The 27,018-nt window shown below is 40.7% G+C and overlaps 1 protein-coding gene across 2 annotated transcripts in view; it reads right to left on the bottom strand.

Annotated features, from left to right (window-relative positions):
• The window catches only part of RNF128 (ring finger protein 128), a 278,328-nt gene that overhangs the window by 40,504 nt on the left and 210,806 nt on the right, over window positions 1–27,018 (bottom strand). Inside the window, exons 1-2 of one of the 2 annotated variants that reach the window (XM_073641193.1) lie at window positions 18,382–18,968; window positions 2,087–2,334 (exon numbers count right to left, since the gene is read on the bottom strand). In XM_073641193.1, the coding sequence (XP_073497294.1) occupies window positions 2,087–2,334; window positions 18,382–18,832 (699 nt within the window). In that variant the 5' untranslated portion in view covers window positions 18,833–18,968. Of the gene's footprint in view, window positions 1–2,086; window positions 2,335–18,381; window positions 18,969–27,018 lie in introns of those variants that run through there. The other variant, XM_073641194.1, reaches the window with a different exon arrangement.

Raw genomic sequence — 27,018 nt, 5'->3', positions numbered from 1 at the left:
CAAAATACTGAAATTATTTTTGGAGGTTGAAAGCAGAATTTGCCTTATAGAGAAATGTAACCTGTCTGGCTTTCAAGGAACCAGGATTACTGTACTGGGTGGAGACCAGATCTGTTACACCCCCCAAAAAATATACAATTTAACAATGGGACCATCAAAAGCTCAATTATGACATTGCATCATCCAAAGTTTCCTAAACCATGTGCTCCAGTCTATGTATTCATTGTCACATTGTAATTAAGTAATTATAGGGGAAGGGTAGAAGAATTGTGCTCCTGAACTCAGTGTTCCCTAATGTATTTGTCAGGTGTTTCTGGTGCAGAACTCAGTATCCACTCCCTGTAGGTTACTTAGAATAACCACTGCCACGAACAATATGCAGTATGTCCACGTGCACTGCTTTGTATTAAAAGGGTCATTCTTCTTTCAACTTTCCTCAAACTCCTAGGCTTGTGGATGTTCACAATAACCCTGACCTTTGCCTGGGTCCTTCGCTGCTTTTCCAACCTGCTGCTCCTGTGATTTTTGACAAGCTGCAGCGGTGATGTAGAGACTACAGTATATGTCTCTTCTGCAGTCAATCACTGCACTCAGTGGCTACTGCCATCTACATGAGCCCCATAGCCCAGTGAGTGACTGCAGCGGTGATGTGTGCTGTAGTTGAAACGTTACTGCTGCAGCTAGTCAACAATCACTGTGAGCAGTAGCAAAGAGGAAGCACAGGAGCAGGGGGAAGGTGAATATTGCTGCACTTATTATTTTCAATATCTGCAAGCTTATGGGTTGTAGAAAATTGGAAGAAAAACCTTTTAAAACTTGTTTATTGATACCATTATGAATAAACCGATCACATAAGGACATAATAGCGATATATCATTTAGCTGAAAAGTCATGAGCATCTTGTGATTAATGTTTTTCTACAAGAAATCAGACAATTTAATCCTTTATAAAATAAATATTAAATGTAATTTAAAAAAAAGGTATTCCCATCTCAGATATTTACGACATATCCACGGGATATCTAATGGATGTGGGTCTTCAAATGGAGTTCCAACAATTGGCTATCTTCAGAACTCCTCTAGGAGTGACAGGAGAGCGCTCCACCTTTGGTGATGGATGGATGCGGTTCACCCAATAGTGGGACTCCTCTTTCAGATGGAGAGTACACCTTTAAATTTTAATACAGATGTCCATCAGTGTGCAGCCAACCTATGGTTTGTAGGCAGTCACAAATTCCCAGACAGCTGGTGATTCTAAGAACTTCGATACACCTTAATGGTTGAATTTTAGCCATATAATTAGGCTTTTTATCTAATGTGTATGTCATAAATGACAAAATTGAGATGGGTAGAGAAATTTGGACATTGCTAAGACCCCCACACACATTAGACTACACTAATGTCGGCAGATCCTGCTGATATCGATGGGTTTGGCCAACCGTCTAATGTGTATGGGGCCGCCGGCCGACTGATCGTGGTGGAGATGTAGATCGGCATGTCCAATTTTGGACTGCTGATCGTATTGTTCTGCAGATAAGCCACAAGTCGACATGTCATCTAGAGGCACTTTCATAGAGACAATAGAGCGCTTGGCCGAATGAGTGCGCTCGTGTATGGAAGAGTTGGCCGAGATGGCTGCCGACTGAACGGTCGGCCGAAGCATCATTCATCCAACAGTCATCTCATGTGTATGGGGGCCTAAACAGCAAGACTGCCTTTTAATACCTAAAATATTCACAAAGTTTATAAGAAAAATGGAGAATCTCAAACCATTATCATATTCAAGTTTATACAGCCTTTTAGAGATTTACACACTTAGAAACGGGTCATAACTGCAGATTGAGATATATCAATCGAATCTAAAAAAAAAAAAAAAGTCTAACATTTACCATAAAATATCATACATGTATATGATCAACTGCATAAGTCTGAGAGCAGTTATATCTTTTCTTTTTTCATGGATTTCTTTTCCCATGCAGAGACTGACAACCCATGCAGATGTGACATCACAGAGCTGATAGACTGAATAAAATTCGAGCAAACCATGGAATCTTAAGCTGCAAGTGTTATTACAAGCGTTTCCTTACCATTTTCTGGTTCTGAGCCCTTGTGTGTCTCCACCTGCGAGCCGAGTAGAAGATAAAGTAGCCCACTGTGGCCGCTGTCACCACAAAGAAAGACACCGAGACAAAGAATATGGAATAATGGTTCATCCAGGATCCATGTTTCTTCCCCACTTCAATAATCATGGTCACCTGGATACGATTATGTACAAGTTCTACAATCTCCATCCCTTTTAAGAACCCGATCATGATGGCAATGGTGTCCTTTGTGCCTGTAAAAAAGATTAAAAAGCATGTCTTTATTAAAAGAAAAAAGTAGAAAAAGAATTGTCCCTCTCTCATACTCAAAGGAGAACCAGCTCGTCTGGACCCTTTAAAAGACCAAATCCTATTAAAGTGGACCTGTCACAAGATTTCTCAGTACAAACCGCATGCATCATTAAAATAGATCTTGTGGACTTGATCAGTACTCTAAAAATCCACATCAAGAACGGCTGCATATATATTGTATTATATAAAAAGTGTTCCAGTCTCACATTAAAATTAGCATTTTATGAGTCCCGCTATGGCTGAACCCGTAAAATGCTCCTCTTATTTTTAGGATTATCCAGCCATTCTAACATGGATTTTTTTAAAGCAAGCACAACAGTCTCATCAGGTCTAAGAGCCATTTAATAATATATGTAGTATGAAGTCTGCTGACAGATCTGCTTTACTTCTTTTGTATTTGTTTTAGATTTGTTTCCTCCTCTACATACCAAATTCCTGGTGGTTTGTGTACACTGCACTGTCACCGCACCTACAGTACATTCGGAAGCTAGCTTTGCAACCAAACACAGAACACACATTCATTTAGAATCTGTACAGAAGAGCATCTGCAAGGTTACATTTCAACAACTTTGCTTTTCCAGATGTTTTTAGACACATTTGTGGGGAAACTGCATTAAGTAATTAAACATGTAAAAATCATAGGGTACTTAGTTGACTTCTTTTGAAAAAAAAAAAAAAAGTATAATAGCCATCCCACCGTGACAAGGTGTACCCAATCAGGATTGCTCCTAAGTAACTTTAGGGGATATGAGTAAGAACCATGCTCGTTGGAAGAGAGTCCTCATCTTCTCTCTAATTTTTTTATGCCCCCCTTTAAAAAAATGTTTCATTAAATGTGAAGTTTAAATATTCTACAGCTTTTCTTTTGGGATTGCTGGATTTCCTCTATTGCTCCTGTGACTCACCCATCCTCCAGCTGGGTTTTTTTCCTTCCGTGCATCCCTACTTTGATGAAAAGATCCCAGGGCTATACGACACTTCAGGAGAGCCGATAAGCATTTTCTCCTTTTTTGTACCCAACTTTAGCGACTCCCCTCGCTGTGTGCCAACAGGCCTCAAAATAGAAGGGGTGGAATTTTTGATTTAAAAAAAAAAAAAAAAGCAAAGTCAACCAAGTACCCCATGTTTTTCACATTGCTCATTCACTTCATTCGAAAATCGGATGTCACTCATTCAAGTCTTTGGGTGCATGGAAAACATCGGACTGCACTCGGATGACATCCAGAAAGAACACTAATTAGACTGGTTACAGGCTAACTAGAATCAATGTTCTTCCTAAACTGTGTAGTTTGGGTAGGGCCGGGTTTACACTACGTTTCTGCCACATGTTTGCAGCTCCTTCGTGGTCTCCACCTGAAGACCTGAAAAACTGGATTAAGACAAAACCACACATGGAGGCATGTTTTCCATGCACCCAAAGACTTGAATGAGTGACATCCGATTTTCGAATGAAATCACAGCATGGTGCGATTAATCCCCCCCACAGACCAATTTTGTCTGTAAAAAATAAATAAGTCTGTCTTCAGCACTGCCCTATTGAAGAACACTGGTCCGAGTGATATCCAATAAAATATCGTAGCGCTCGTCCGATGTAAACGCTCTTGTGAGTGAGCTCTAATAGGAAAGAATTTCCTGCATGTCCACCTATACTCCATGTGTGACTTATCAATGATTTGATAGTTTAATAGGTGATTGATCTTTCAGGCAAGGAAGACCTATCTCACAAATATGATTAATTTTAGGGTTAAGCGTCTCAAGAGTAAAGTTCAAGAGACAGTAAAGCAGAGATAAGGCTTGGCCTTCCTCCTTTAGATGGCCCTGGCATTTGCCAAGCTGTCAGACAAGCTCTTCAACTAACAATCTAACCCAGTGTTTCCCAAACTCCAGTCCACCTGGCCCCAACGTGTCATGTTTTCAGGATTTCCTTAATATTGCACAGGTGATGGAATTATCAAGGCATCATAAAATGCCACAGGTTCTCTCACCTGTGCAATACTAGGGAAATCCTGGAAACATTGCTTGTTGGGGCTGTGAGGACTGGAGTTTGGCAAACACTGATCTAACCAAATATGTGTTTCTTTTAAACATTTAAATGTTAGCAGCAGTCAGACAGGAGGGTGATAAGTGTAGGTTATTTGGGTGCAAGGAGGAATCTGGAAAGTTAACAAGCAAAAAGAGAAAAAGGACAGAAAGAAAGCAAGAGGGCAAAGAAAGGAGAGAAAAATAGATGTGGAGCAAGCTACAAAAAGAAGAAGAAGGTCAGAGAAGGAACTAAAATGGAAAAAAAAAAAAAAAAAATCATTTCAGTACTCTTTTGTGAACAGGAGCAAACCAAACAAACAATTTGCGCAGTAAAACCTGTTTCATGTAGTGTGTAAGAGGCTGGGTATGATTTTTACTTCTGGGACTAGGAAGATCCATGTAGCTCCCCTAAAAACACATTGTTAAATACTGATTAAAATTACCTAATTTGTGACAACATACAAACTAAAATTAGAATACGATACAGAACCACCTTCATGTAATGTGAAGAGGTCTCAAAATAGGTGGTGATCTTATCAAGTCAGGTTTAAGGATAGATGTTTCAAAGAAAGGGAGGGGGCAGATTTTCCCTACTCCGGTCACCTGCCTAAACCACAGAGGTTGGCACCCTAGATTGATGAAAATGGCGCCCAGTCAACTGACCCTGGTATTCCCTAAACCATTTGTTCATTTAAGCCCTTTTTTCAGTTTTAGGGACATTATTACACTCGCCTATCTATCTTTGGTATACCATTTGATAAAGGCAGAAATCCTTGGAGATACTGGAGTGTTTATCAATTTAGACTGGTGTCCTTCTGCATTTCTTTTTATTGTGGCACGTTGGGTTAGATCTATTGTAGGTGGAGCCAATGTTTAAAATAACTAAACATGCCCCAATAAAAAAATATATATATATATTATATATATAAAATACAGAAGGACACCAGTCTAATGTGATAAACACTCCAGTATCTCCAAGGATTTCTGCCTTTATCAAATGGTATACCAAAGATAGATAGGCGAGTGTAATGTCCCCAAAACTGAAAAGGGCTTAAGTGAAGAAATAGACTAGGGTGTACCAGGGTCAGTAGACGAGGCACCATTCTCGTCAGTCTAGGGTGCCCCCTCCATTTCTTTGAATCATCCATTCCTAAAACTGACTTTATAGGATCACCTATTTTTGGGACATCTTGACATTATATGAAGGTGGTTCTGTATCAGATTCTAATTTTAATTTTGTATGTTGTCACTAATTAGGTAATTTTAATCAGTATTTAACAAAATGTGTTTTTAGGGGAATTTATGTAAAATAATCATGATACCCTTATTGGTAACCGAGGATCCATGTAGACCAAGTTGTGGTTTCATTTACTTCCTGGCTCAGGTTTCTAGTGTGATTACACTTGGTAATGGAAAGTGTTCAGTCCATATCCACCATCTGAGACAGGATTGTTTACCACAGTAAAACACTGGTCAAAGTCTGATATTCCTAATCTCTATCCAGTGGAGAATATGAATCAGAGGATTGCCAAAAAGAAACTGTCAATCTAATCCCATTGTCTATTGCTTCACTACAATTATGATTAATGCCATCAGATTAATGAAAGAAAGCCTAATATATAAACTGCTCTTCTTAGCGTTTGCTTGTCCCAATGACTTAGCACTGATCTCTCTACGTGATTAGGCAGCATCAGGTTCCCTTTAAGCATTACTCATTTCCACTGTCATAATTCAAAGGGGATCCTTTAGTGTTGGAGTCCTGTTCTGACTTAAATTAGCCTTTCAAACTCCTACCATAATCTCAGTATCTGAATATACTGGTCTATATAGATCTGAAAGAGCTGAACTTCTCCTGCACAGACATGGAATAATTAGGCTGGATACAAATGGATTCACATTTTGCATATAAATATGTGTTAGTATAAAAGGTTCTCTCTTTTCTCAGGTAAGTTGTCCTCTTCCAATTGCAAAAGTTCAATGTGCCGCTCTTACCATGTGTCTAAACATTGTGGCCCAGGCAAGGCAAATTGGCTTGTAGGCACCCTCTCCCACCCCACTGCACTCCTGCGACACCCAGTAATTAGGCAAATGCTCAGATTGCCCCTTACCCATAGTTATGCTTTGGTCACAGTGGCATCAGTAAAAACAGAAGACCACATGACTCTCTGTAGGTGTGATCCACTTAAACCTTATTCCATCTGGAGGATTATGAAGGTCAATCCCCATAAAGATGAAGCAATTAGCAAACGTGAACTTTGAAACCACTTTTATTGACCCAGAGCCTAGATCACAACCAATGACCCATGAAGAGTTTCAATTTAATACGTCTTCCTTGTCCTAACGACTGCTTAGCTACAGTCAATGTTTAGATTTTACACCGGGGTGTTCTGTAAATGGAGAATCAAGAGGTGTCATAAAAGTATCAGTATCTGCTGTTTTTTCCCCCTCAGTGCAGAACTCACATGCCTTTGGCTCATCAATGTAGATGACTGTGGGCTGCCACCGTCTCTTATGCTTATTCATTCACTTAATTACATTTAACCATGCTGTAATCATTGAGTACACAGGTTTATTTTTATTTTATTTATTTTTTTTAAATAAACCCATAGCTGGACGATACAGAAGGGGGGAAATGGGGTCATCCTATGATTAATCACTAAATATTCCAGACTGTGCAATATATTCTCTTTTTCGACTTGTAGCTTAAAATATGTCAGCTCAGAAGAGAATATTAATACGGGATACAAAGACCACACAGAACGCTATAGGGAAGATGCTGTGGTGGCCTTCTAACTTGGCTCAACTTGGGGGTTATCCTCAAGGTGGCTGCTTAGTGAATGCTGGAGGTGTGACCACTAGGAATCCCACTAACCTTGAGAATGGGGCACTAAAACCTGGGAACCAGGCTCTGAACAGTCCAGTCTTGAATGGAGTGGAGGCGTGCATGCTCAACATCTGCTCCATTCATTGCCTACAAAACTGCAGAGTTAGATTTTCCAGAAGTCTCATGGACAATAAATGAAACCGTTTAAGCATGCGCACCTCCACTCCATTCAAGGCATTTCTTGAGTTCCAGATCCTAGCGGTTTGACCCCCCCACTGATCAGTAAATTACCTCCAATTACCCCCAAGGATAGAGGGTAATTTACAATCTTGGGAATAATCATTTAATAATGTCAGAAAGCCTCATTTATACAGCTTCTGTAGAAAGCTCTCAGGTATGGAATAGGCTATAATTGTTCTGCCCAAATTTGAAGTGAAGCATGTAGCTCATCCACTTTGTTGCTTTTAACTAATCTTATGCTCATGGTGTGGAAGCTGCTGGGGACGACTCAGAATGGGAGTGGTAGAAGGTGTTGAAATTTTCTGTGGAGATTCCTTTAATTTCACAAAGAAGATTTTAAAAGATGATTTTTATTAGCAATTAAAACATATGTAAAGAAACTAGTGTGACTAATATGTAATAACAGGGTAAACTTGGAAATCCTCGACCAGCTCATCTAGATGCATGTTAGTTGCTGATATCATGCCGTGTTTTTTCAGGATTGGGGTACTTCTGCTGCATCTCCCGGCTGCATTGCCGCTGACCTCCGTGCGGAAGATGAGCCGCTAACGGCCACCATCTTTTTCTGAAACCCCGCGTCGCTGATTGGTCCGGCCGGACCAGACGGGATAAGACGATCATATATATTAGATTTGAAAGTGATCCACTTTATGCCATGATCAGTTATACAACTAAAATGTAACTTTCTTTACTGCAATAGCACCAATTTAAGGTGCAATAAGTGCTTGGTTTATGATCAAGGTGGCTATTCATGTACCATATAAAATCTCCTCATCTCTAGAAACTCCAACAATAAACCAACCATCTTATCTGCATACAAATTACAAGATTCATGTAAAAGCATCAATAATGGTGATATTACACAGCGTCATCTTAGTTTCTACTGCATCTATAAAACTAAGAAAAAAAAAAAAAAAAAAAAAAAGGAAATAGATAAATAATAGCACTGTGTACAGAACATACGTGTCCAGTTCCAAAGCCACTTATGTGTACCAAATGGATACAATGATACTGTTTACAGTATTGAAACTTAAAAACTTGTCTTTATTCTCCTAAATCTTTATATGCATCACTGCATGTAGTCCTCTCCGTGCTAGTGAAGGAGGGGGACAGGGCCGATTTGCTGTGGGCCAGAACAGTTCTCTCTTCCCTGAAATCCCTCTTCTAAACAGGAGTCTGACTGGTGTGTGATGTGCTCTGGGTTTCTTTCTTTAAATCACTTTTAGTTTGGGAGTCCTTGTTACCTCCCAGTCCATGGGATAGGTTTCAAATTCAGATTTGACAGGAGACCATAGATCCGGTTCAACAGGTTCGGCTTTACTGTGCAATTCGGACACATGCAGCTTCAGCACACAGACAGAATCCCCTCCGGATGATGTTCCCTTTGTCCAGTGTACCATCAGTCCTTGACTCAGTTCTGCTCGACTTCTTCTGCTGACCCTAGGGACTTCCTATCAAACATAACAGCTTCTTTGAGGCCAACCATCCTTCTCATCCACTCAGACTTAGCTGACATCTTCCTCCCAGGGGAGACAGACATGAAACTCAATACGTCTTCCGGGCCTTAGGCCCAAGACTGCCTCGGCATCCTCACGAAGCTTAAGATGTGTTCTCATGCTGTTTGGAGACTTGTACTGACAGAACCTTTTCGCCTCTTCTTTCTTAGAACCCATTGACACTGTCATTATCTAGCACTTCCAAGAACTACCCTCACACACCCAACTCCTCACTCCACTCTCTTTGACTAGACTCAACTCCTTGACTGTCTAAAATTAGGAAGTGCTTTGACTAATAACTGCTCTACCCCTCCCAACTGGTGGGCCAATCCAAAACTATTAACCATCTCCTAACCTATATAGTGCAAACTATATCCCTATGCTTTGTATGGTTCCCCTAGTGGATAGACCTCTTGCATTCCCAGGAAGGGCCTTGAAGATAAAACCTCCAAGAGAACTGAAACAGAAACTGGCCATAAGGATAAAATGCCACAACTTTTATCACATATAAATAATCACACACCAGCAAGTAACCCTCTTGTTGCCACAACGTCTTCTCCACCCCCACCCTCCTTCCCTAGTACAGTGGTTTGTGCTCCAGACATCAGTTTTAGGCTAAATGCTCCAGATTTTTCCTGAGCGTTTCTGCATCTCCCTGGCAGAAAAAACGCATGTGGATTTTACATTTGTTTTTCCTGCCAGGGACATGCGGAAATGAAGCGTTCTTCACATGCATATCCGCATGCGGGTTGACAAGCACTTTCCAAGCGATTTTAGCATCACTTGGAAAGTGCTTGACAACTTGGTCACACTATATAAATCCATGCAACCCAAAGAATGTCAAAATATTATATATATATATATATATATATATATATATATATATATATATATATATATATATATATATATATATATATATATATATATATATATATATATATATATATATATATATATATATATCCTTCTGATTGCCCCCGCAGTCTTGCTTCGCTCCGTCCTGGCTTGCCGGCAGCTCGCGGTACACTACACTGAAGGACCTGCCGTCACATGACTAAATGGCGTCAGCGCAGGTCCTTCAGTCCACCGCGAGTTGCCGGCAAATGAAGACAAGGAGACCGGGGGCCATCAGAAGGTAAATAAATATATTTTCTTTTTTTTCCCAGGTTCTATGGTACCCGGGTCCGGAGGAGAGTCTCCTGTCCTCCACACCCGGGTACCATCCGCACATTGAAACACTTGGATTCCGCATGTACAGATCCAGTGATGTGGATTCCATGCGTTCCAATGCAAGTCAATATATTAGGAGGCGGACCAGGTTCTACTCTGGGACTGACGTCAGGTGGGTGGCAGCTGACCCCCAAGGGACAGGAGGCAGACTGGCACAACTCAGGCAGGCAGGCATACAGGATCCAAACATTGGGACATGAGAACTAGAAAGTATGTTAGGAAAAACAGACAAATGATGTTGCACAGGCACCTCCCCTCAGGTGAAGGTGCCTTAAATAATAAAATGTCTTCCAGCCATTGGCTGGGGAGCTTTTAGAACTGCGCACGGTCCCTTTAAGAGGACGGGACCTTGTGCGCATGCCCCCTAAGCACAGTGCCTGGGGATCTGCACGCCTTGCGCGCACCCCTGGTAGCTGTGGAGCAGGAAGAGGATGGAGGAGAGGAATAAGCAGGATGGGAGCCACGGCGGTGAGAGTTGGCCAGGAGGCCGAGACACCAGCGCTACATTAAAAAGTTAATGTCAGCGATGTTAGCTCATACTGGGCTAATTAATTTGTCCTGTTTCTTCAGTCTGATTGAGCAAGACAGAAACCCATACTCTTAAGACAGACAGGAGTTAAAGAACTTCTTAGCAATAATGGGAAATACCCAAGACAATCAGGGATAGTTATGGCTTGTGTGGTAGATGGAAGCTGACTGTACACAATGTACCAGGCTATAGGCCGATAAGGTTTGCATACTTGTACTTTCATGTGCCTCAGGTAATCTTCCTAGAAAGAATTGCTTCTACTGGAGAATACGATGGCACATAGCGGTCCAATGAGGACTAGATGTGCTGCCACAGTTACTTGTATATTAAAGAACCCCATCATCCTAATCATACCAATAGCAAAATATTACTGCCTAAATAAAGTTTTTTGTCTCTTGCAATAGGAGCAAAGAATGTGATATTTGGAGAGAAGGAATGCAGAACACCAAGCCATCAAGCAGATTGTATCATGCTGTACAGGACTCAACATGATTTTTCCGGCTTCCGATGTCACAAGCTTACTTCTATGTGTGTGTCATAAAACATAAGGAGTGTATCAGCTAGGACACTGGATGGAAAAAATAAAAAACGTCCCAGATTTCAATAAACTTGTACTGACTAATGCCCTATGGTGATATTTCAATGGAAGAGCAACATAAAGAGACAGAGCCTTCTTTTTCCTTCTTATCGCCACAGAAAGGACACAGGTTCCTTTAATTGCATACTGTTGCCCAGAATGTTGGACTTTCACATGAGAGATTTAAGACCCTCATACACAGACTAATGTTGGCTGAACATGCCGCTATCGATGGGTTCAGCTGACAGTCTAATGTATATGGTGGCGCCAGTCAACCAGGCATGTCAGATTTTGGACTGCCAGTCACATAGTTCTCCTAGAGATGAGCTTCCGCTTGACATGTCAGCCACCAGCTTTCTCATCGAGAACACAAGAGTGCTCAGCCAAACGAGCGTTCCTCTGTATGGGATAGTCGGCGGAAATGGCAGTTTGGAGAAGGACTGGAGAAAGCATTATTCAGCCAAAAGCCATCTAATGTGTATGGTGGACCTTCGGGTTGGCAATTTGTGGGGGCAAAAACAACCACTAACTTTTTGTTAACGCCATAGATGCTCCAATATTGAGGGTTCTTGTATTGACATAGGTTTTCAACATCATTTGTGTTAATAGGTGTAACCTCAGCTGTTGGTTTCCATAATGTATGTACATGTGAATGCTTAAAGCTAGAGGAGGTTACCAAAGCATGTACCCTGGGTAATGAGTGTCATGGATGGGGGCACTCAGGCAATTTAGATCTAGTACTAGGGCAGAAAACTGACCATTTGCACCTGAAAAAAAGAAAACCTAGCTATGGCCCTGGCTTAAAAGGTCAAGGGTATACATTGTTACTTGGAGGGGAGGGGGAGATCACCCCTCCATATAGTAGAAGCTATTCAAACAGAATTAATCCAAGAGATAGCAAAGTAATGGCCAACGGTCATTTTCCAATGGAACGTATGGTAAAAGCCTGAGGAATGAAAAAAAAAAAAAAAAAGTGTGTGTGCATAATGCACAGGACAGCTACTAAAAGTAACAGATCAACATGAAGATGTATACTTTGCATATTTCAGAATTAAAGTCTCATCTCAATAAAAGCTGCGAAAGATCTCGAGTGACTGACATGACATTTACATCTAGTTCTAGTTATTCTGCCGGTCTTGTGTCACAAGAGAGGCATTGTAAGCTCCTGTAGGCAGGGCCTCATTCTTCTTTTGGAGAATTGTTGGTTGATTTTTGTAGGATTCCATATTGTTATTTTGTGCATTTTCCCTGACTGGGAAGCACTGGGGAATATGCTGGTGCTATACAAATGCAGAGAGCCTACTGGGAAAAAAAAATAAATCATCAGATATTGCAGTGATCAATGTGGGTTGCATTTGAATAGCATTTTTCAGCCTGTTTATCCCAATATGTGAAGGTACGAGGGTCAGTCAATAAGTAATGCCTCCTATTTTTTTTCTCCTTAAATAAGGTAGTTATGTTAAATATTCGAATTTGGCACAATTCCTCAAACCTTCTTCTCCAATCCACAGCAATTGCAACTTCCTGCACCAACAGGTGGCAGGACTGTATCCGTTTGCAAAATGGCTGACATCAATGTTCGTATTAGACAGCGTTCTGTGATTGAATTCTTGCATGCAGAAGGTGAAACGCCCATTCAAATTCATGAGAGACTGAAAAATGTGTACGGTGATGCAACAGTGGATGTCAGTACTGTTAGACGATGGGTTCGTCGCTGTAACACAGCTGAAGGGCCATCACCGTTGGCTGACAAAATGCGGAGTGGCAGGCCAGTAACCGCAGTGACTCCAAGCAACATTCAGCGAGTCGATGACATCATTCGTGGTGACCGGCGGGTGACTGCAGATGAATTGTGTGCCATTATCTGCCTCAGTAAAGGCAGTGTGATGAAAATTATTGGACAACTGGGATACAGCAAAGTTTGTGCATGGTGGGTCCCAAGAATGCTTTTTACCATGCTGGAATACATGCCCTTGTTAAACGGTGGACCAAGACTGCGGAAATGGATGGAGATTATATTGAAAAGTGACAAATTAATCTTTAATGTTGTGGTTTTCAACCTATGTAATTGCATTTGAATTTCTTGCCAATTAAAAGGAGAAAAAAAAGAAATAGGAGGCATTACTTATTGACTGACCCTCGTAGATCTACAAATTGTTACCCAGGCCTGGCTGTCACCATTAGTAGCATATATTTTCCAAGCTATTAATATAGGCTGCCAAATGCTTTATGTGCAAGGCAAAGAGTTCGTATCATGGCATAGAATATATAATCAAAACTTCTTGATTGAAAAAAAATAAGCAAAACACTGTATATGCATTATCCAGTTACATATGCTATGGTCAGATTTATACAGAATCAGACAAAAACCCTAACCCTTAAAAGCATAGCTCCCAACCATCTCAGATTCAACCGATTCCAATTTGAGGGTGCAGTCCCGCAAGGTCAGAGCTTTGTCCCCATTTCTACTCATTCTCATCGCTCCTCTTCTGCTCACACTTACATTAAATATAATGCTCTTCTTTTCTTGTGATCTGATCTCCCTGGGAATCAAACTCACAACCTGCATCATTGCAGGCAGCAGCTAAGGTAATGAGCCACAACCTGCACTGACAAACAGGAGAGTTTTCTATAAGTGAAGCTGTATTGCAGGCTCTGAACCCACAGGCAGATTATACTGATACACTGCCATGTACTTGTATTCTAGAGGGAAAATAAAAGCTTTCTTCAAAAAAAAAAAAAAAAAAAAAAAAGGAATTTTTAATGCGCTTTTGAAAATAAAAAAAAAAAAAAAAAATCAAATAGTCTAATAACAGATATTTTGAGTCCCTGTACTTGTAACAACCTGCACAACACAGCGATCAGATTTATGGTGATCAGTAGATGACAAAAAATAAATATGGAGTGATGGATTTTTCTGCATTAACCCCCTCCACAACCTTCGGATTTTCTGTTTTTTCTTTTTTTTTTTGTTTACCCCTTCTTCCCAGAGCCATAACTTTTTTATTATTCCGTCAATATGGCCATGTGAGGACTTATTTTCTTGTGGGACGAGTTGCACTTTTGAACATCATTGGTTTTACCATATAGTGTACTGGAAAATGGAATTTTTCTAGACTTGTAGCATCTCCATTTTTTTTTGTAAGGGATTATTTTTTGCGCGCTGAGCTGACTTTATTGATACCATTTTGGGGTAGATGTGATATTTTGATCACGTGTTATTGCAATGTTACGGAGACTAAGAAAAAATTTAATTCTGGCTTTTTTACTTCTTTTCTCTCATTACGCCATTTACCAATCTGATTAGTTGTTTTATATTTTGATAGATCGGGTGATTGTGAACGCGGCGATACCAGGTGTATTTAATAAAAAAAAAAAAAAAAAAAAAAAAAAAAAAAAAAAACCCCACACCCAACACGCAAACTTGAAATTAGTACTTCCAAAATTCTCAAAAGTGTCTCAGTTCTTCAGTAGAAGATGATTGGTGCAAACCAACCCAGTTAGGAGCTTTCCTATAACGAGAGAGGCAAAATTTGAAACTAAAAAAAAGGGTTGTGTGGTATTTATGTGTAACGAGGACAAACAACATCTTAATAACACTCACAAACTGTGCCTGCCAAGAGAACACTTAAGGTGCATTTGCATTTACTCTGTGCAATTATTGGGAAGGATCATTGCTAGGAACGTTCTTTTTCCAATAACCAAGCAGAGTAAACAGGCTGTCAATCATCCAACAAACAAGCACAATACAGGTTTCAGTGAAATGATCTTTTGGATGGCTTAAAAGATAATAGTTCTCGGCAGCAGATCATCTTGTGTAACCAGGACCTGTGCTACCGAGAACAAAAGCAGTCTGTGCGAAGAACAATGTTACTGATCATTCTGTGCACATATTATGCAGACTTACTAAACAGCCTATTAAATGACAGTCGATCAGCAAATATGTAGTGATTGTGGTCATTTAATGCCGCAGGTCACATAAAACGCACCCTTAGGGCTCATTTACATGTTTGCAATCAGTGGTCGATTAATGGCCTTTTTACACTTCTGATGTGCACAGATCAATCATTAATAGATCACCCTGTGCGCATCAGCCGCTATCCTCAGTAGCACAGGTCCTGGACTCGCAGAATGATGTGCTGCCGAGAGCGAGCATTTCCCTTTTCTTTGTTGGGTGATTGGCTGATTAATAGGAGATGAGCGTCTCTGGGAACACTTGTTCCCATTAGTCCAAGATCGGACCCCAATACAAGGACTGGCCACGGTTCTCCCGACCCGAGCGCTGCTTCATAGAAACACATGAAGCCGTCACACTTGGGTTGGGAGAGCCGCGTCCAGTCTGTGCATTTGCTGCCCGTGATCAGACCAATTAGCGCGGATGTCAGAATGAGCCCTTAATCATGTAGTGTAAAATGCATCCTGCCACATGAAGGTGGATTTTTTTTTATGCAATAGCATTACATTGTCTTTGACAGTGAAATATTTAAAGAAAAGCATTTTACAAGAGGTGTGAACTTTATAGGGTTATCCTCACCTCAAAAAGTTGGGTGTCTGGCAGCACCAAATCGCTGGAAAGGCTCATGAAAAGGGACTATGCATATTTGATATTGCCTTAATCATGCCGACCTACAGAATAAACTAAAACTTTACTTATTGCTTCATGGCAAAAGGGCATAAACCGTGGCAGGGATTTTTCAAAGATAAAAATCAAACATTTTAAGTAGTCAATTAATTTTCTGTCATTATTTGGATAATATTTATTTACAGAGCTTTTATCTTGTTTAATTATAAAGGCCAGCAGTATAATGTGAGGATACCCATAGGGGAGGGAATATAATATAATATATTGCTCAAACACATTTTAGTCACAAATTGCACCAATTACTATTTTTTTGCACTGCACCACTCTGCACAAAATATGTTAACTCAACTTGAACAAAGCTCCTCTTGTTCTACAAATGGGTCACTTGCATACAAAGGCTACAAACAAAGAACAATAGACCAGTAATTTGGGTGCTTTCTCAACGTTTACCAGTAATTAAAAACAAAAGAAGGTCACAACTTTATTTCTTTTTTCTCACTTTGTGCAATCCAGTACTTTCCTCATCTTTCAAATAAGAACTTGCACTGTTTTTTTAGTTATAAATGTTAATGTTTGCATAAAAGATTATAATTAATATGCAATTAGAAACTTTGAATAATTGAAGTAACATCAGCGTCCTGTTAACCCATAACAGTCCTTGAGTTCATTTTTTGTTCTTTTTGAAGCCCCCCCATACACATTAGACTAATATCAGCTGCACCCACTGATATAGATGGGTTCTGCCCTACACTAATGTCTAGGGGGGCTGTTCGAACATTGTCAGGGGAGATGTTAACAACTGTTGGTAAGCGACCATAGGTACGAGCATGATGAACAGCAGTTGTTTAATGGTCTGTTTGGATGAACGAACGCACACGAAGAGATCATTAATGTTATTGCTCTGTGGACATAACATGGGATTACATTGGCAGCACATCACCTGTTTATAAGAGGCCATGTGCTACTGATTAAAAAAAATAAATAAATAAAATAGGCTTAAAAATAGTTGCCCATCAAACAGGCAAAACTGTGCATTTGCTGGCCTGTTTAGATGGGGCCTATAGAAGGGAAGGAAGGTCATTCTCCTATCATAAAGACAATCTAAATTGGTCAGTAAAAGACAACAAGTAAGGGATTGGATGCACTCCGGTAAGATCAGGAATGGCTTATGTATTCTGACATGATGGGTTGTCAAAAAAAAAAAAAGAAGGGAGGAGTGCATAGAGTATGCATGTTTGGCTTGGAGTGTAGGTTTATTGCAATAGGGAGAATGATAAGCTGCTGACAACTTTCCTGAACCTTATGTTTCCCAACAACTGCCACAGTGCAATGTCAGGCTGCCTCCGTACACCGTATACAGTCAGCTAATCAAGAATTGTTATTCCAGAGATCAAAGTTAAACGACTGTACTTAAGATGCCCTTGCTCCTTGAGTATCGGTCAGAAGTCAGATTGAGCAGTCATTTCTCCCAGGCCCTCTCCATGTATGCGTTCTGCATGGGGAGAGCGGAGTACACATCTGGCAGACTCTGCTGGTGTCAACTTATATACTGGGAGAAGAAAAGGATGGGGCATTGAAATCTAACATACCCAATCCTACCCTCCACCACCACCACCAGTTGGGGAAAAAAAAGTCAGGAGACCCAGTTACACATAGGATAGTCAGCATGTTTTACTACATATACAAAAGTTTTCTATTAATATAACCAAATGTTTTTCACTAATCTCTAAGATGTTAGCAATCAGATATGTATCGCATATATCAATAGGTGCTACAGGGCATGTTCACACAGGTCTGATTTGTTGCTGTAATTTATACTACTATGCCAAACATGTTTTTTCTTTTTGCACTACGTCCCGGAACTTTTACTGTTCCATTTATGTTGAGTGCAGCAGCAAGCAATCTTACTCCTTCATTAGGCCATGTTCACATCAGTATTTGTAAGCCAAAGCCAGGAGTGGGTAATAAATACAGAATTGGTGACCTGTTTCTATTACACTTTTCCTCTGACTATTCCTCCTGCTTTTTGCCTTACGAATACTGAATGTGCGAATATGGCCTAACTCTTTCTTTGGCCACGGTCACATTTATAATCAGGTGAGGAACAATAATAGAAACACGTCACCACTTCTGTATTTATCACCCACTCCTGGTTTTGGCTTACAAATACTGATGGGAAAAAAAAAAAAACCTGACCAATTCCTGAACATGTGCATGTGGCCTTACAGGCAAATCAGACGTCCTAGTTATCAAGCCAGTTGGGGGGCAGTGGTTAACCCACCCACCAATTCCAATAACTAGTCCCAGGATGTAGTTTGCATGGACAGATTGGTTGACATGTTATATGAGATATATACAGCAATACCACTATGATAACACAAAGGCAGAAAGAACACACGATTACATTGTGCGGTTTAGTAACTATAATTGAAGTGCCTTTACATAGCCTCCATAACAACTATATACTGTGAAGTTATCATACTTACCAGGATGAGACATTTCAAAGACCCCAGTTTCATCTCCTTCATTGTTGTAGATGACCACCGCTTTGGCTCCAGCCTCTGCCGCAGCTTTGATCTTATCACTAAACGTGCACCCTCCGCGTTGTATAAGAGCGATCCAAGAATCCCTAAAGTTCCCCAGGACACTGAAGTTCAGGTGTGGTGGACACATTGAACTAGATGCCATGTTGTGGTTGTACTTACTCCTCGGTAGGACAACCAGTCCACTTGCCCTGTCCACTGGCGAGTCATGGCCATAGATCCCAATCTCATCCTCTTCCCAGAAGGTCTTATTTTCCATCAGATAGGAGTAGTTCACATTGGCCGTCCATAGGACATCAGACGTAGCGCTTTGTATTGCCAAAACACAGAGCAGCAGCACGCTGAGCCACAGATGATGCCAAGAAGTGTTGGCTCCTCTCGATATGAGCCTCATCTTGCTTTAAAAAAAAAAAACCTCGGCCAGGCACCACAGCTTAAGCAATGCTAGAAAGTATGCCCTGGATACAGGAAGGCTTGCCTGTTGTGTTTGCACTGAGCTCTCTACCTGTTTTACCTGCTTCCAGGTGCAGCGCAGGTCCTCCCATATAGGTTGGGCTACTATTTAACCCTTGTTGACTCTAGCTTGTCAGCAGTAATACTCCATACTTTCTGTTTATCAAGGTGTAGGATTCCATAATCACTATAGGTCTGTACATAGATGAATGGGAATTATATCACTTAATCCAATTAACCCTTCTCACACTGAAGTTAGTGTAACATTGGTGTTTAGGTAGTTAACTTGTTTGTGAAACAGAAAATGCTGATTTTTAAAGACCAGGAACCCGGATGCAAGGTAGAGTGCAATGGAAACAAAGAGGTGAAAAGCAGATATTGATATAGGCAAATACAGGGCAGGATTGGTCGTAAGTGGAGACTGAAGGACTAAAACAAAACATGAGTTTGTGTAGTGCTGAAAAAAATAGGAGGTGTAGTACTGATGGAAAGAAGATAGTATGACTTAGGCCATGGCCCCACTATCAGTATTCGGTCAGTATTTTTTCCCAGGAGTGGGAACCAAAACCAGGAGTGAGGAACAATCAGAGAAAAGGTATAATAGAAACAAGTTACCAATTCTGAATTTATCACCCACTCTTGAGAAAAAATACTGACCGAATACTGACCAAATACTGATAGTGGGGCCGTGGCCTAATGGAAAGAAAATAATAGGATGTGATGTTCTGAGAGAAGATATCACAAGGTGCTGAACTCAGTCATTGGCTGCAGCGGTCTTGTTCATAACATTAGCCTATGCGCACTGAACGATCTATTAGGCCACGGCACCACTATCAGTATTTGGTCAGTATTTTTTCTCAGGAGTGGGAGCCAAAACCAGAAGTGGGTGATAAATGCAGAATTGGTGACTTGTTTCTATTATACATTTTCTCTGATTGTTCCTCACCTGGTTTTGCCTCCACTCCTGAGAAAACTTTTTCTTTTTTCTCTTCATGAAACACTTGAAAAACTATGAGAAAACTGATGACACTTGGACAACACTCTGATCAAATTCTGATCCAAGTGTGAGCCAAAATATCGGTTCATTTTTCTCGAACATGGAAAAATTGGATGAGTGCAAAAGCCCTCATTGTGCTGTCTGAGAAAAAAACTAACAGCACTAGGACTAAGGCGTCATTCAGACTTGAGTGATTTTTCTCGTACACATCAGTGCTTCATCAGTGCCTTTGATCAGAGTTTGGACAGAGTTAGACCTCATTCAGACTTCTATTTTATTCACGCATGAGAAAAACTGACCAGGTTTCATCAGTGTTTTTGATCAGGGTTTCAGCAGATTGTCATCAGAGGTTGGTCCAAGTTTCATCAATTCTCCTTGGGTGAGAAAAAAAGTTTTTCCCTAGCTTCTCTTATTTATCAGTCTGTGAAAAATGGCATCCGAGTGCTGTCTGAGTTTTTTCACAGACCCAACTTGCATTGCCAATTTTTATCCAACACTCGTGTAGATAGAACTCGTACTTGAAGAACTTATGTCTGAATGAGCGCATATGAAGCATGTAACAGTTTTTTTTCTTTGACAATTTGTTGACAGGTTCTATCTGGTATTTCCCCAAATGAAAAAGTGGCAACATCCTCAAAAGTTTGTTTGGAGGATAGGAGTGGTGATATGAGCTGCCGAGGCGATATTCCCAATAAGGATCCAGAGGATGTGATATAGGAATAACAAAGTGATGATCGCTGATGAAGAAGTTAGTCCAACTTTGAAACGCGTTGAGAATAAACCACTTCATTATTCCTCCATCACGTTCTCTGGATCCTTATTGGGAATATCTCTTCGACAGCTCAGATCACCACTCCTATCCTCCAAATAATCGCTAACACGGCAGGTTTTCCTGTCCTGAGGGTGCTGCTGCAGCTTTTTTCTTGCTTCTATTTCTCAGTTGTGGGTTTCACAACTCAAAGGGTGAGCTGTACCTTCACATGTACTTGCCTACCGGATAAGACCCTATTGCTCTTGTTGTCTCCTCCTTTTTTATCCAACATCTTCAAAAGAAATCTTATTAAACTAATGAGCAGGTTAGAGGTTGTTTTGCATTTTTTATAATTTTCCTTTAGTGCAGAATGTCAGTGGAGAGAGGGAAGGAAAAAAGGACGTGGGATGTAAAGCGTAAGACAGATTAGACCTGACATCCAATTATACATGATAAAAGAGACAATTTACACTCATTATTATTTTATTCGAGAAATAGTTTCTGTGAACATCCTAGTTAATTCAAGTGAAATAATCTAGAAAATATCTTCACATATCTTAAAGTTTACCTTGCGTTATTTTTTTGTATCCATTACACAGGGTGAGGCCGATTTCACACAAGTCTAATATGAGCGCATCTTTGAATCAGTATTACACTGCCAATCCCGGCGGGTCTAATAACCCGAACTAATAGCATCATAGATCGCTTTTAGGCTTTATTCCACATCTGTGATTTAAAAGGACAGCACACGGATGCAACATGGATTGTTTTTAGAATTGAGCAAAAAGATTTGCAGAACTCTGGTTCGGCGGCGTTCACGTTGGTACACTGTGGCAGCCGGACCAGGGCAGTGCGAACTTCCTCAGCCAGTATTCGATTGTCGGCATCCGGACCATCTCTTATGATTAATAGGCTCCTATGACATAATGATGTCATGGCGTATCATGATGTTCTGGGGGCCTGTTAACCCTAGAACGAATACCTGGGGCCGCGCAGGCCCGCCCTGTTAATTGTTTTCTATTTTTTGCAAGATTACTTTAGTTAGAATTTTGAAACTCTAGGTATTCCTCAGGTATATAGTTGTTTGTCATTTTTGTTTGAATTATTCCATGTTATTTGCACACGGGCCTAAAAGGCCCCAGGTATGTGAAAAAGTAGATTTTTATGGTCATGCGTTCTAGGGTTAATCACAAGAGGATCCCAGGACCTCAGGATTCAAAGTTTGCACTGCCTGGTCTCGCTGCCGCGGAGTACCAACATGGACAAGAGTCCTGCAAATCATCTTTTTCTCAACTCTAATGGTGGTTTGTTTTTTCATTAATCCATTTGATAGCATGTGCAAGTGGAGTAAGACTTCTAGCGTAAGGAAACACTTGTTGTGCTCCCGTCCCAACCCAGCTTTGACCATTTTGGCGGAGTTCGGCAAAACTGGCATGAAAACACCAAAAGCAGCAAAATTTTTGCCCAGTTTTGCATAGCGCAAAAAATTACCGCCTTTTCAAAGCAGTTTATGCCAGAATTCTGACGTAATCACTTTGATGAATTAGGGCCATAGACTGTACATATGAATTGAACCTTCTGCTTATATAAAACCAGCCTCATTTGGAGGTTTAACCAATCTGAATGGTACGTCCAGATGACGTCTTTTTTTGCTGACACAGCTGCTGAGATTTTCTAGCCGCTTCAGGAAAATGTTTCACTTTACTCTTTTCTTCATGCTTTCTATTATGGTGGCGAGCAGCTTCCTAGCAGAAGCTGCCAAAGAATGGACATGTTACTTCTTTAAACTGTTTCAAGCTTTCTTACAGTAGCTAAAAGAAGTAGCTAAAGATGGAACATGTGCACAGCAATGACGTTTTTACATTGCTGTGCACTAGGTTCATTTTTTTGCTGTGGGTTTGCAGCAATTTTTCAGGTGGATTCATGCAGAATCCACCTGAAAAAGACATCGTCTGCACCTATCCTAAAAGTTCAAATTTTGGCTCAATCTTTGAATGAGTTTTAAGTCTAGATTTTACATCCATAAAAAATGTATCAAAAACTGTCATGGAAACTGCAATGGAAGAACAGAGCTTAATGAAATTAAAGGTTCAATCACATTCGCACACTGGGGCAAATTTATAAAACTGTTGCAAAGAACACTTTCTAGACCAGTAAACTTTAAACCAGTCTGCTTTATATCACACCAGTCAGAGATTGTAGAAGGGTTTTCTGACTTGAAGTAATTATGCCAAAATTATCAAGGCTGCGGTCACATTCAACGGCATCTTGGAGACACTGCGGTTTTTTAACTGCTCTTTACGCAATCATAAAATTTTGCAGGGAAACGGCTATGTAATTGTATAAGGCTATGTGCCCACGATGCAGAAATGCTCAGGATTTTTCCTGAGCGTTTCTGCATCTCCCTGGCAGAAAAAATGCATGCGGATTGTACATGCGGATTGTACATGCGGATTATACATGCATTTTTCCTGCCAGGGACATGTGGATGTGAAGCGTTCTTCACATGCATTTCCGCATGCGGGTTGTCAAGCGCTTTCCAAGCGATTTTTGCATCACTTGGAAAGTGCTTGACAACTTGGTCACACTACACCGTGTGCAGAATTATTAGGCGAATGCGTATTTTGATCACATGATACTTTTTATACATGTTGTCCTACTCCAAGCTGCATAGGCTTGAGAGCCAACTACCAATTAAGTAAATCTGGTGATGTGCATCTCTGTAATGAGGAGGGGTGTTGACTAATGACATCAACACCCTATATAAGTTGTGCTTAATTATTAGGCAACTTCCTTTCCTTTGGCAAAATGGGTCAGAAGAGAGATTTGATGGGCTCTAAAAAGTCCAAAATTGTGAGATGTCTTGCAGAGGGATGCAGCAGTCTTGAAATATCCAAACTTTTGAAGCGTGATCACCGAACAATCAAGCGTTTCATCGCAAATAGCCAACAGGGTCGCAAGAAGCATGTTGGCCAAAAAAGGCGCAAAATAACTGTTCATGAATTGAGGAAAATCAAGCGTGAAGCTGCCAAGATGCCATTCGCCACCAGTTTTGCCATATTTCAGAGCAGCAACGTTACTGGAGTATCAAAAAGCACAAGGTGTGCGATACTCAGGGACATGGCCAAGGTAAGGAAGGCTGAAAAACGACCAGCTTTGAACAAGAAACATAAGACAAAACTTTAAGAATGGGTCAAGAAATATCTTAAGACTGATTTTTCAAAGGTTTTATGGACTGATGAAATGAGAGTGACTCTTGATGGGCCAGAGCCTAGATCAATAAAGGGCAGAGAGCTCCACTCCGACTCAGACGCCAGCAAGGTGGAGGTGGGGTACTGGTATGGGTTGGTATCATCAAAGATGAACTTGTGGGACCTTTTAGGGTTGAGGAAGGAGTGAAGCTCAACTCCCAGACCTACTGCCAGTTTCTTGAAGACAATTTCTTCAAGCAGTGGTACAGGAAGAAGTCGGTATCGTTCAAGAAAAACATGATTTTCATGCAGGACAATGCTCCATCACATGCATCCAACTACTTCACAGCGTGACTGGCCAGTAAAGGTCTAAAAGAAGAAAAAATAATGACATGCCCCCCTTGTTCACCTGATCTGAACCCCATAGAGAACCTGTGATCCATCATAAAATGTGAGATCTACAGGGAGGGAAAACAGTACACCTCTCGGAACAGTGTCTGGGAGGCTGTGGTGGCTGCTGCATGCAATGTTGATCGAAAACAGATCAAGCAACTGACAGAATCTATGGATGGAAGGCTTTTGAGTGTCATCATAAAGAAAGGTTGCTATATTGATCACTAATTTTTTTGGTTTTTGTTTTTGCATGTCAGAAATATTTATTTCTAAATTTTGTGCACTGATATTGGTTTACCTGGTGAAAATAAACAAGTGAGATGGGATTATATTTGGTTTTTATTAAGTTGCCTAATAATTCTGCACAGTAATAGTTACCTGCATAAACAGATATCCTCCTAAGATAGTCAAATCTAAAAAAAACCCACTCCAACTTCCAAAAATATTAAGCTTGGATATTTATGAGTCTTTTCGGCTGATTGAGAACATAGTTGTTGATCAATAATAAAAATAATCCTCTAAAATCCAACTTGCCTAATAATTCTGCACACAGTGTATATAAATCCATGCAAACGGCATGGATTTATATACTGTGACCGTAAAAGAATAGTAAAAAATAAAAAAATAAATATATACTTACCTTCCGATGGCCCCCGGAGTCTTGCTTCGCTCTGTACTGGCTTGCTGGCAGCTCGCGGTACACTGAAGGACCTGGCGTCACATGACTAAATGACGTCAGCACAGGTCCTTCAGTCCACCGCGATCTGCCGGCAAGCGAAGACAAGGAGACCGGGGGCCATCAGAAGGTAAATATAATATTTATTTTTTATTTTATTCTTTTTTTTACAGTACAGGTTCTATGGTACCCGGGTCCGGAGGAGAGTCTCCTGTCCTCCAAACCCGGGTACCATCCGCACATTGAAACGCTTGGATTCTGCATCTCAGATGCAGTGATGCGGAATCCAAGCGATTCAATGCAAGTCAATGGCGGCGAAAACGCAGCGCTTCCGCAAAATAATTGTAGTGTTGTATTTTTTCCCGCAATGATAACCCGCAGCGGAAATTTCCGCAGCATATACACAGCACATGCGGATTATCATTGGGGAACATGGCAGGCCTTCTACCATGCATTTTTTAAGTGTTTCTGCAGCGTTTTTGCCGCTGCAGAAACGCTTAAAAAATGCATCGTGGGCACACAGCCTAAAAAGCTGTTAAAAACCACAGCAGCTGCAGTTTTTGCTGCCTCATGCCGCAATACAACTGCTGCTCGTAAATCCACCCTTGGGTCTATGGGGTGGGTCTCTGGACTGGGGGCCATAGCAATCAGCTCATATACAGCTCATTAAATAGAGTGAAACAAAAATAGTTTCTCTTCTCTTCAGTGACATTGTATACCTCCTCTCCACAAACAGGTTCTGCCAGTTTTACTAAAGAAAAAATTTACACTTGAGAAAGGTTTTGCCTTAGTTGTAGATTGCCTGCCCCCAAATTACTATCAAACAAGATGCATTGTGAGTTGTACAGATTACAGCCGAGTAGAACTGGTTGAAATCTAGCCATACACATTATATATAGTGGCTTAAGTATTCACCCCTTTGGCATTTTTCGTGTTTTGCTTTTTCACAACCTGGAATTTCCCTGTGACTCTTTTAGGTTTGCATCAGTTCATTTAAAGAACATGCCTACAACTGTGAACATTTGGTTTTCCTTTTATTATTAAGCAAACAACAAATAGGACAAAATAACTGAAGGCTTTAGTGTGAATAACTATTCACCCCCCTAAAGTCAGTACTTTGTAGAGCCTCCTTTTGTGGCAATTACAGCTACAAGTCACTTTGGATAAGTCTGTATGAGCTTTCCACATCTTGCCACTGTGATTTTTGCCCATTCCGTAAGGCAAAACTGCTCCAGATCCTTCAAGTTAGATGATTTCCTCTGGTGACCAGCAATCTTCAAGTCTGACCACAGATTCTCAATTGGATTAAGGTCTGGGCTTTAACTAAGCCATTCCAAAACATTTACATGTTTCCCCTTAAACCACTCAAGTGTTGCTTTAGCAGTATTCTTTGGGCCATTGTTTTGTTGACAGGTGAACCTCCATCCCAGTCTCACATCACTGACGTACTGAAACAGGGTTTTCTCAGGAATATCACTGTATTTTACACCACCCATCTTCCCCTCAACTTGGACCATTTTCCCTGTCCCAGCTGCCGAAAATCATACCACAGCCACAGCATGATGCTGCCACCATCATGTTTCACTGTGGGGATAGTGTTCTTGGGGTGGTGAGCTGTGTTGGTTTGGCGCCAGACATAGTGTTTACCTTTCGTAGTCAAAAAGTAAAATTTTGGTCTTATCTGACCACAGCACCTTTCTCCATACATTTGAGGAGTCTCCCACGTGTCTTTTGGCAAACTCAAAACGAACCTTACAATTTTTGTGTGTAAGTAAAGGCTTTTTCCTGCCCATTCTTCTATAAAGACCACCTCTAAGGAGCGTACGACTTATTGTGGTCATATGGACAGATACTCAAGTCTCTGCTTGGGAACTATGTAGCTCCTTCAGGGTTACCTTTGGTCTCTGTGCTGCTTCTCTGATTAATGCTCTCCTTGCCCTGGCTGAGAGTTTTGGTGGGCGGCCCTCTCTTGGCAGGTTTGTTGTGGTACCATGTTCTTTCGATTTGATGATAATGGATTTGATGGTGCTCAGAGAGATCATCAGAGATTGGGATATTTTTTTATAACCCAACCTTGACTTGTACTTCTCAATAACTTTGTCCCTGACTTGTTTGGAGC

Source organism: Phyllobates terribilis, unplaced genomic scaffold, assembly GCF_046119375.1.
Source record: "Phyllobates terribilis strain yellow unplaced genomic scaffold, ASM4611937v1 Scaffold_7__3_contigs__length_470593459, whole genome shotgun sequence".
Taxonomy (NCBI): Eukaryota; Metazoa; Chordata; class Amphibia; order Anura; family Dendrobatidae; genus Phyllobates; species Phyllobates terribilis.
Note: the sequence above shows the minus strand (reverse complement) of the source record. Positions and strands in the feature narration are given on the sequence as shown.